At 42.0% G+C, this 11830-nt stretch overlaps 1 protein-coding gene across 1 annotated transcript in view; it reads right to left on the reverse strand.

Moving 5' to 3' along the window:
- Nucleotides 1–4539: 4539 nt before the first annotated feature.
- The window catches only part of LOC112229251 (polypeptide N-acetylgalactosaminyltransferase 12), a 26848-nt gene continuing 19557 nt past the window's right edge, over nucleotides 4540–11830 (reverse strand). Inside the window, exons 7-10 of the mRNA XM_024395089.2 lie at nucleotides 10056–10187; nucleotides 9662–9775; nucleotides 7472–7630; nucleotides 4540–5889 (exon numbers count right to left, since the gene is read on the reverse strand). Coding sequence (XP_024250857.2) covers nucleotides 5749–5889; nucleotides 7472–7630; nucleotides 9662–9775; nucleotides 10056–10187 — 546 coding nt within the window. The 3' untranslated portion in view covers nucleotides 4540–5748. The remainder of the gene's footprint in view (nucleotides 5890–7471; nucleotides 7631–9661; nucleotides 9776–10055; nucleotides 10188–11830) is intronic.

Genomic DNA, 11830 nt, shown 5'->3' on the forward strand with positions numbered 1-11830 from the left:
AGTGGAGCGGGTCGAGAGTTTCAAGTTCCTTGGTGTCCACATCACCAACACAATATCATGGTCCAAACACACCAAGACAGTTGTTAAGAGGGCACGACAAAACCTTTTCCCCCTCAGGAGACTGAAAAGATTTGGCATGGGTCCCCAGATTCTCAAAAGGTTCTACAGCTGCACCAGCGAGATCATCCTGACTGGTTGCATCACCGCCTGGTATGGCAACTGCTCGGCATCTGACTGTAAGGCACTACAGAGGGTAGTGCGAACGGCCCAGTACATCACTGGGGCCAAGCTTCCTGCCATGTCAGAGAAAAGCCCATAAAATTGTCAGAATCCAGTCAACCAAGTTCTAGACTGTTTTCTCTGTTACCGCACTGCAAGCGGTACCGGAGCACCAAGTCTAGGAACAAAAGGCTCCTTAACCGCTTCTACCCCCAAGCCATAAGACTGCCAAACATTTCATCAAATTACCACCGGTCAATTTACATTGACACCCCCCCTTTTGTACACTGCTGCTACTCGCTGTTTGTTTGTTTGTTACCAATACATAGTCACTTCGCCCCCACTTACATGTACAGATTACCTCGAATAACCTGTACACCTGCACACTGACTCGGTACCGGTGCCCCCTGTATATAGTCTCGTTATGTTATTCTTATTGTGTTACTTTTTATTATTACTTTTTATTTTAGTCTACTTGGTAGATATTTTCTTCTTGAACTGCACTGTTAGTTAAGGGCTTGTAAGTAAGCATTTCACTGTAAAGTCTACACTTGTTGTACTCGGCACATGTGACAAATAAAGTTTGATTAGATTTGATATGAACTGCACAGCCTGCAACTGCAGGGCTCTCCAGAGGGTGGTGCGGTCTGCCCAATGCATCACCATGGTCAAACAACCTGCCCTCCAGGACACCTTCACAGGAAGGCCAAAAAGATCAAAGGACATCAACTACCCAAGCCACGGCCTGTTCACTCCACTATCATCCAGAAGGCTAGGTCAGTACAGGTGCATCAAAGCTGGGACTGAGAGACTGAAAAACAGCTTCTATCTCAAGGCCTTCAGACTGTTACATAGCCATCACTAGCCAGCTTCCACCTGGTTACGCAACCCTGCACCCTATATCCATAGACTTGGAATCACTGGCCACTTCAATATTGTAACACTAGGAACTTTTATAATGTTTACATACCGCTTTACTCATCTCATATGTACATACTGTATTCTATTCTACTGTATTTTAGTCAATGCCACTCCAACATTGAGCAATCTAATATTGATATATTTCTTAATAGCATTCTTTTACCTTTAGATCAAGCATTTCACTACACCCGCAATAACATCTGCTAAATATGTGTAGGTAGTTTCCTTCAGTGTTTCTGTGAGAGGAGAGACAGGGAACGCAGCTCTAACTCTAAGGTTCTAAACCCCTTCCTTTCCGCTCACCGCCCCAGAGAGCCAGCCTAGGCAGATGACACCACACAAAGGAGGCCCACGCAGGCACCCTATGAAATATCAAACAGCGGAGCTTCATGAATGAGTAATTGAGGAAGACTGCAGGGCATTGCTGAGGCACAGGGGGAACAGAGGGACTTGGCGTGAGCTTGACATTTTGCCTTCTCACACAGCAGCTGGTGTTAAAACCAATCAGATATGGTTTGAACAGAACTCTCACTTATTCTCACTCCATCTCGGAAAGAGGATGACAGAAATGGATCCACCAGCATCAGTCTATATTACTATCACTGGGGCACATATGGCGCGAAGGGAACAAACATGAAAAATATAAATGGTATGTGTAGTTACTCAAATAATAAGTGTTTTTTTATGGAGATGTTTTTGAAAGGTACAGTACTAGAGAATACCTGCATGTGCGTCGGCCCACAGCAGAGTACAATACTGTACTGGTATGGTATGAGGAAAGACTTCAGGTGTTTGATGTGCTTTGAAGTGAAGACATACCAACCAAGAATACATTACCTAAAAGTTTTACCGTGTATTATTATACAGACATTACACATTTGAGTTAAGGAATAGAAAATGGTACCTTAATATGAACACCAACTCTGAGTGTCAACGCTTGGACACAGCTACTCATTCAAGGGTTTTCCTTTATTTTTACTATTTTCTACATTGTAAAATAATAGTGAAGACATCAAAAGTATGATATAACACATATGGAATCATGTAGTAACCAAAAAAGTGTTAAACAAATAAAAATAAAAATTGAGATTCTTTAAAGTAGCCACCCTTTGCCTTGATGACAGCTTTGCACGCTCTTGGTATTCTCTCAACCAGCTTCATGAGGTAGTCACCTGGAATGCATTTCAATTAACAGGTGTGCCTTGTTAAAAGTTAATTTGTGGAATTTCTTTCCTTTTAATGCGTTTGAGCCAATCAGTTGTGTTGTGACAAGGTAGGGGTGGTATACAGAAGATAGCCCTATTTGGTAAAATACCAAGTCCATATTATGGCAAGAACAGATCAAATAAGTAAAGAGAAATGACAAGTCCATCGTTACTTTAAGACATGAAGGTCAGTCAATACGGAAAATGTCAAGAACTTGTGAAAGTATCTTCAAGTGCAGTCAGAAAAACCATCAAGTGCTATGATGAAACTGGCTTACCTGTGGACCGCCACAGGAAAGGAGTTACCTTTGCTAACGCATTAGCGTTAACTGCACCTCAGTTTCCAGCTCAAATAAATGCTTCACAGAGTTCAAGTAACAGACACATCTCAACATGGTTGAATACCTGTAAAGAAAATCACTACTAAAGCCACCAAAAAGAAGAAGAGACTTTCTTGGGCCAAGAAACATGAGCAATGGACATTAGACTGGTGGAAATCTGTCCAGAGTAGGTGAACGGATGATCTCTGCATGTGTGGTTCCCAACGTGAAGCATGGAAAAGGAGGTGTGATGGTGTGGGGTTGCTTTGCTGGTGACACTGTCTGAGATTTATTTAGAATTCAAGGTAAACGTAATCAGCATGGCTACCACAGCATTCTGCAGTGATACGCCATGCCATCTGGTTTGCCCTAAGTGGGGCTGTAATTTATTTTTCAACAGCACAATGACCCAACACACCTCCAGGCTGTGTAAGGGCTATTTGACCAAGAAGGAGAGTGATGGAGTCCTGCATCAGATAACCAGATAATCAGAGTTGGACCTCAGAGTGAAGGAAAAGCTGTCAACAAGTGCTCAGCATATGTGGGAACTCCTTCAAGACAGTTGGAAAAGCATTCCATACCTCATGAAGCTGGTTGAGAGAATGCCAAGAGTGTGCAAAGCTGTCATCAAGGCAAAGGGTGGCTACATTGAAAAATCAAATACTTTGATTTGTTTAACACTTTTTTGCTTAATACATGATTCCATGTGTTATTTCATAGTTTTGATGTCTTCCCTATTATTCTACAATGTAGAAAATATGAAATATAAAGAAAAACACTTGAATGAGTAGGTGTGGCCAAACTTTTGACTGGTACTGTACATGTCATAGAACACTGTGAAGAGAAAAAAAACAGATTTGCATAGTGCATATATAGTATGTGAAAGTGGAAGAAGTTACTTAAAAGAGGTTGTGTCCCCTATTGGCCCAGATCAAAAGTAGTGTACAACATAGGGAATAGGGAGTCATGTGGGAGGCATCCAGAGTACTGTGTCCCATACAGACAGAGAACATCTGGACAGCTTGCAGAACATCCCACTTTATGATGTACGATGATAGAGAAGCACCGCCCTATTCTATGACCTGTCAGAAAGATACTGTATGTGTGTGGGTGTGTCACCGCTGTGTACCCAACATCCACCAAAAATGCAACGACTATGTGGCCACACACATCCACACTTCTAGGCTAAATAGGGATCAATACATCCAATTGGTCACAACCTCCTTGCATAAGATATCAATCTTTCATTCACATAGGCTATATCTTTTGACTCCTTATGTACTATAACTGTAGGGAATAAGTGGTATATTTTGTCTTTAAATCTTTTTTTATATCTATTTTTGCATCAGGTCAGGGAGTTATTCGGGGTAAAAATCGCCCAATTGATGGCCTAAATTAACGTTTCTTATTCAATGCCAACAATCGCTGTCCTATTTGTTTTTGCTGGAAATAGAGTCAGGAGACACAGTATATATATATATATATATATATATATATATATATATATATATGTTTATTTTTGGGTCATTCCACCAATTCGGCACCTTTTGATTTCACCTAAAGAGCACATGTTCAACTTCATAAAACACACGTTTTCCCATCTTAAGAGGTTAAATAAAAAAATGAATATAGTAAGTGCCTATTCAGTGGCAAATAAAGTAACGGGGTTGACAGTAACAAGGTTAACGATTTCTTCTTAAATCACCATCAATCCTGTTGTGACAGGGGGAATGAAAGCTTGTTCTGTGCAACAGGGGGTGACAATTGAATGCAAGTTTAAAAAAATAAAATAAAGATCTATGGGCAACAGGGTTGACGTTCTATAATCTACCCACTCAGTTTTCCACCACAAAACACTAGAAAATGGCCAGAAAGAGTATAACCAGCTTTTTACGCTATGATTTGACAATTAGATTATCAAAAAAAAGGTCATGGTTTCACCATATTAAAACAAGAGTTCTGTTCACAAAACAGGGTTGACCTTACAATGAGGGACAGACGTAAATGCATCACTAATAAAAATGAACCATGCACACATGTCGCTGAGCTGAGAGCATATTGGTTGGAGTGGGGAAAAAGATCAGCACACAAGATGGAAGCTTTGGCGCCCTCTAGAGGTTGAGTCTGAGCTATCCAGCTGCAATGTGATGCAAGTACATACTGTCACTCTGTCAAGAACACTGCAATGCCAAAAACATCCACTACCAGGGGCAAAGTGGTCCTGGGTTCAAGAGAAGGAGAGATGGAAAACGATGAAAGTGAGAAGGGGGGGGGGCATTAAGACAATCTCCATTTTGAAGTAGTACATTTCCTTCTAAACTATTTGCTGTTCCCTCTTGATGACATGAATCCAACAGGGTCACCAGGAGGGAACAGCCAATGAAGTTGGAAGTCCCACCCAGTTGACTGCATTAAATTGGTGGAAGCTCTCTATGGTGTTCCCCATGCAAATACGACCTTGTGTGGCCTCTATCATTCTCTATGGATGTACCCCTCATCCTCAAATGGGTGTTACCCCATTGAAGTGAGTGGACACAGCCCTTAACCATTGAAAAACAATAAAAAAAATAACTTAGTGTACTGTAAATCACTGTGGATAAGAAGATTACAGCATGAACAATTGCAACAGTTGTCATTAAATCCCTGGATGTAAAACTGTGTTTGAAAACCCAAACAATGTTAAAAAAAATGACTAAAAAGATTGGAGAAGCAGATATGTGGTTTGTGTTAATATCAAATATCAAACGTTGTCGAGCAAGCACAAGGTTGTGCATAGATACAGGAGGTAAGATAGCGGTTCCTGACTTGGGTAATATTCATTAGGGCACAACGATTCAAAACAGTGTGCAACAGAAAACAAAAACAAGTGATTCCAATTGCACTAATTCAATTAGTACCTCCCCGTTTCAGCAAGGTTTTTTTCTGTTTAGTTCCTAGTGAAAACGACCCAGGCTATCTCCACAGCATAGGGACACTGGACCTGAGTATGGGTCTTGGGGCCTCCATCCCGATCCCTCTACTACAGGATATGGGTTTGGTTGTCCCTCCACCCCAGTGTTAGAGATTTCGTCTGGCTCGCTCCACTATTCCCCCCTCTCCTCAAAGAACCACTTCTGGTTGGCGTGGTCCGAGCAGGGCCGCAGGGCGGGGGCACGGCTGTCGTTGTCCGACTCGTCCACGGCCTGGACACACTTCTGGGTCATCATGTGGTAAAGGGTGCCGTCCTATTGGAGAAGAGTGATTTAGAACATGTCACCTTTATTCATACAGGTTATTGAAATACAATCTCTTTTACAAGACAGACCAAATGGACCACTAGTATAGAGTAGCCCTTCAGGCCTGTTACCTAATGCTGGTCTTCATCCTTGCCTTCTAACCAGCTAATATCTACCTGAGCAACCAAGTGTGTGGACTCAATGATAAATGAGCACCAAAGGGATATTAACAGCAGTAGGACTGCATAGAGCCCTGGAGGAGTGGACTTGTAAACCACTGGTGTGTACCTACATCCAGGAACACAAGAGACTACAGACATTACAGAGAGGGGAGCAGTGCAGTGTGAAAACAGCAATATCACAGTACATTGAAATCCTCATGTTTGAATATGGAGAGAGAGGGCCAAGAAATTGTCCCCCTGCCTTCTGTTGCGTGCTCTCTCTCCCTACCTCTCTTCCTCGCCCTCTCCATTTAGATAGAATGCTTTAGATCCAGCTATATAGATGGCTACACTGAACACATAAACCACCAAGTATGCACACCCAGACAATAGGCTACCTCAATGTTCTATGATCCATTGTGTACAAACTGCTACATCAAAGCTATCCGAAAGACATTATTAGATTATGTGACCTCTACTCCATAGAAAGACGATGGGGATTTGATTTACTAAAGTGATACCCGGTTGATTCTGTATCTGAGGGGAGTTGGAGTCTGTGGAGGCTAAGGCAATGGTGGGTGGGTGAGAAGGAGAGACATTTTATGAGGATGCTGAGAGAGAGAGAGCACTGACAGTGTGAAAATTTGAGAACTGTGAAGGAGAGAGAGATATCACTGAGAGAGAACGAGAGAGATGAGAGCTGAAAGGGGAGGGCTTAATGTCAGTGTTTGTCAAAGATTTCCTTTGAGCACGCTCTGAAGGCCCCGAGGCCGCTCCGACAAGAAACTCAACGTCACACACACAGAACACAAGAGTGATTAGTGAAAACCAACATTTAGCTACACACTTCCTGTATAGGTCCATGTGTGTTCCTCTGGGTGTTCCACAACGCACTCCACTCTCTTTTCTCCACCCTCTTCAGAGGAGGGTGGTGGGCAGAGATATAGGAGGACTGGTTCATTGTAATGGCTGAATGGTATTAAACATATGGTTTCCATGCGTTTGATACCCTTACATTAATTCCATTACAATGAGCCTGTCCTCGTATATCTAAAGCCTACGAGCCACCACTGTCTCTCTTTCTAAGCCACCCTTTTTCTCTCTGGCCCATAGTCTCACACTATCCCTCACCTTCTTTCTGTTACCAAAACCTCCCCTATTCCCAACCCTCCCCCCAACCACTTCCTCTGCTCCCTGTTTTCCTGTCCCACTTCCTTGTCGTTAAAGTCTGCATTTCCCTCCAAAAATTACCATACTTCCCCTCACCTCCATCCCATCCTACCCATTCACTTGAAGACAAGCTCTTGGCTGCATCCCAAATGATACCCTATTGTCTAAACAGAGTAGAAAATAGGGTGCCATTTTGACCAGGGCCCTCATATATAGGGAATAGGTTACCATTTAGGATGCATAGTCCCTTTCCCCCTCACCTCTCTGAGGACAAACTTCTGGTCCTGTGGCACAGGCTGCCGGGGATTCTTGCACAGGTGCACAGTCAGGTAGGTGGAGACGGCGTCCCCCACAGCACACCCTGCTGGATCCCTGGTGTTATAGCGGATCTCACTTCTCTTACTGGAGTACTCAAAGAACTGCAGCAGGAGAGTCATAGGGTGAGACGCAGGGTGAGACCAGCAGAGTGTGGGCAATCTGGGCAGTGTAGTGTGAGTTTTGTTGTGTCCATTTCAGTTGCCAGTACAAAGTAAGGCACCACAGTGGATACACTGTGCCAACTTGTAAGGGGCTCAATGTAGCCCACACTGGATATCACTTTTGTACAATACTCTCTTTATCCTTTGGGCGCAAAAATGATGTTTTATTGGTTCAACGTACCAAACAAAGACTATTTAAGTTTAAGGTTGAGCATGAAGGTTACTGCTTTCATCACTATCCTTTCAGTCCAAATTCACAAAGCAATTTTATACTTGTCAACGTACATTATCATCTGAAGCCATGAGACAAACACTCTTTCCACTATCCACATGCTGTCTGCCAGGCCCAGGCAAAAGCCAAATAACCACTAAGCCATGAAAAGGCTATTGGCCATGAAAGCCCTGTGAGCATTGTTTACCATGACAGCTGTAAGCTAGCACACCAGTGTATGGACCACTACTTAATGTTGGACATGGAGAGTAAAGATGGAGTTATAACTACCTGGTTTTAAATGAAGGACAAGGAGAGTAAACATGGAGTTATAGCTACAGTTGCTAAGTTATAGCTAAGTTTACAAACAGCTTGGAAAATTCCAGAAAATGATGCCATGGCTTTAGAAGCTTCTGATAGGCTAATTGACATAATTTGAGTCAATTGGAGGTGTACCTGTGGATGTATTTCAAGGCCTACCTTCAAACCCAGTGCCTCTTCGCTTGACATCATGGGAAAATCAAAAGAAATCAGCCAAGACCCCAGAAAAAAAATGGTATACCTCCACAAGTCTGGTTCATCCTTGGGAGCAATTTCAAAATGCAATTATACACACCATGGGACCACACAGCCGTCATACCGCTCAGGAAGGAGACGCGTTCTGTTTCAGAGATGAATGTACTTTGGTGCGAAAAGTGCAAATCAATCCCAGAAAAACAGCAAAGGACCTTGTGCTGGAGGGAACAGGTACAAAAGTATCTATATCCACAGTAAAACGAGTCCTATATTACATAACCTGAAAGGCTGCTCAGCAAGGAAGAAGCCACTGCTCCAAAACTGCCATAAAAAAAGCCAGACTACGGTTTGCAACTGCACATGGGGACAAAGATCATACTTTTTGGAGAAATGTCCTCTGGTCTGATGAAACAAAAATAGAACTGTTTGGCCATAATGACCATTGTTATGTTTGGAGGAAAAAGGGGGAGGCCTGCAATCTGAAGAACACCATCCTAACCTGTGAAGCACGGAGGTGGCAGCATCATGTTGTGGGGGTGCTTTGCTGCAGGAGGGACTGGTGCACTTCACAAAATAGATGGCATCATGAGGGAGGAAAATTATGTGGACATATTGACGCAACATCTCAAGACATCAGTCAGAAAGTTAAAGCTTGGTTGCACATGGGTTTTCCAAATGGACAATGACCCCAAGCATACTTCCAAAGTTGTGGCAAAATGGCTTAAGGACCACAAAGTCAAGGTATTGGAGTCGCCATCACAAAGCCCTGACCTCAATCCTATAGAAAATTTGTGGGCAGAACTGAAAAAGCGTGTGCTAGCAAGGGGGCCTACAAACCTGGTTCAGTTACACCAGCTCTGTCAGGAGGAATGGGACAAAATTCACCCAACTTGTGGGAAGCTTGTGGTAGGCTACCTGAAACATTTGACCCCAGTTAAACAATTTAAAGGCAATACTACCAAATACTAATTGAGTGTATGTAAACTTCAGACCCACTGAGAATGTGATGAAAGAAATAAAAGCTGAAATAAATCACTCAACTGTTATTCTGACATTTCACATTCTTAAAATAAAGTGGTGATCCTAACTGACCTAAAACAGGGAATTTTTACTTGGATTAAATGTCAGGAATTGTGAAAAACTGAGTTTAAATGTATTTGGCTCAGGTGTATGTGAACTTCCGACTTCAACTGTACCTGGTTTTAAATGAAGGACATGGAGAGTAAAGATGGAGCCATAGCTACCTGGTTTTGTCCCATGCCATGACAGGGGTAGAGGATGATTCGGTGGCCCACCAGGTTATGGTCGTCAGGAGGATTGTAGTCAAAGCAGTAGCTGGACATGCCTCTGTTCTTCAGCTAGAGGGAAACAACATGCAGATGCCATTGGTTTAGTACAGATATGAGTATGGGGAGTCAAGAGAAAGTTCAACATTGTCTATGATAACTGACATTTGAGTGCACTATCCCTTTAATAAAAAAGGTTCATGTGGTGCCAATGTGAGGTTCATTAAGGCACACCGTTGTATAGGTAAACGATAACAAGCTTTTCTTACAGGACAAGTTCAGATAGTTTCGGTCTGCTTCCGTTTACCAAATGAATTTGTCCCTGGAGTCAAAATGGCAGCATTCTCCTCACCATTCCAAACGTCCCAGGCCTGTCCTCAGGAACGTGGATATCAGGATAGATGTTCTCCAGGTACCACTTGAAGTCCTTACATCCTAACTGGGTCCTGAGCTTCCTCCTGTCTGTCACATCCCCAAAGGCCTCCTGACAACAACAGCACAAGAAACTTTAGTTCCACATTTCTTTCCAATCTATGGACTAGAGTCTTCTATAAGCATAGACAGAACTAGCCTGGGTACCAGTTATCATTCCACTCCTTGCCATGCTAAACATGACACAGAGTAGAATGTTAGAAAAACAGCTTCTAGATTTCAGGCTAAGACAGAACTTATTCTTTACCTGAAATGTAAACATCTTATTAGAAGGATTGTGCATCATAAAAGGGTATTTATTTTGAGCCAATGCTGATATGAGTTCAGAAATCAAATGTGAAACCGACTTCCTGTCTGTTTGAGTCTCTGGGTATATTGTGTGCAATGACAGACAACAGCACCATATATGGTTTTTCAAAATGTTTACATCTCTCTCTCTCTCACACACACACACACACCACAAACCCATCACAAACAGTACATTGACACATTACAAAAACAGACTTTTGCATCACACTCCTCTTCTGTTGCACACAACCCCAAATCACACATAATCACTTCCACCTGCCTGTGAACCACTGCATCCTGGTCACTATTAAAGGAGAGTTCACTCAAAACATGCATAATCATCACAGGGTGTGCTCTCTACTGTTCTGTATCTTGAAAACTTGACATGCAACATTTTGGGGTATTAACAGTGGACTAATAAACAAAATGCTAAAACTTTAGTGTGTGATTTATCCCTTTAAGCAACCTCTCTAGGGTATGTGGGACGCTGGCGTCCCACCTGGCCAAGATCCAGTGAGATTGCAGAGCGCCAAATTCAAATACAGAAATACTCATTATAAAAATTCAGAAAACAAAACATATTTACATAGGTTTAAAGATTAACTTCTTGTGAATCCAACCACGGTGTCAGATTTGAAAAAAGCTTTACGGCGAAAGCATACCGTACGATTATTTGAGAACATAGCCCAGCAGACAAATCATTACAAACAGTAACCAGCCAAGTAGAAGATTTACACAAGTCAGAAATAGAGATAAAATGAATCCTTTACCTTTGATGATCTTCATATGTTTGCACTCAGAAGACATTCATTTACTCAATAAATGTTCATTTTGTTCGATAAAGTCTCTTTATATCCAAAAACCTCTGTTTTGTTCGCATGTTTTCTTCAGTAATCCACAGGCTCAAACGCAGTCAAAACAAGGCAGACAAAAAAAATCCAAATTGTATCTGTAAAGTTCATAGAAACATGTCAAACGATGTTTATATTCAATCCTCAGGATGTTTTTAGCCTAAATGATCTATAATATTTCAACCGGACAATAACGTTGTCAATATAAAAGGTAAACAAGAAAGGCACTCTCTTGGGATTGTGCATGAAAAAGCTCTGTGACAAGGTAGGGTCCGCTCATTCAGACTGGTCTTACTCCCTCATTTATCAGAATACAAGCCTGAAACAATTTCTAAAGACTGTTGACATCTAGTGGAAGGCATAGGAACTGCAATTTGAGTCCTAAGTCAATGGATACTGAAATGGCATAGAATAGAAAACTACAAAACAACTTCCTGAATGGATTTTTCTCAGATTTTCTCCTGCCAAATCAGTTCTGTTATACATACACTATTTTAACAGTTTTGGAAACTTGAGATTATTTTCTACCCAGATCTACCAGTTATATGCATATCAT

Source organism: Oncorhynchus tshawytscha, linkage group LG31 (assembly GCF_018296145.1).
Source record: "Oncorhynchus tshawytscha isolate Ot180627B linkage group LG31, Otsh_v2.0, whole genome shotgun sequence".
Taxonomy (NCBI): Eukaryota; Metazoa; Chordata; class Actinopteri; order Salmoniformes; family Salmonidae; genus Oncorhynchus; species Oncorhynchus tshawytscha.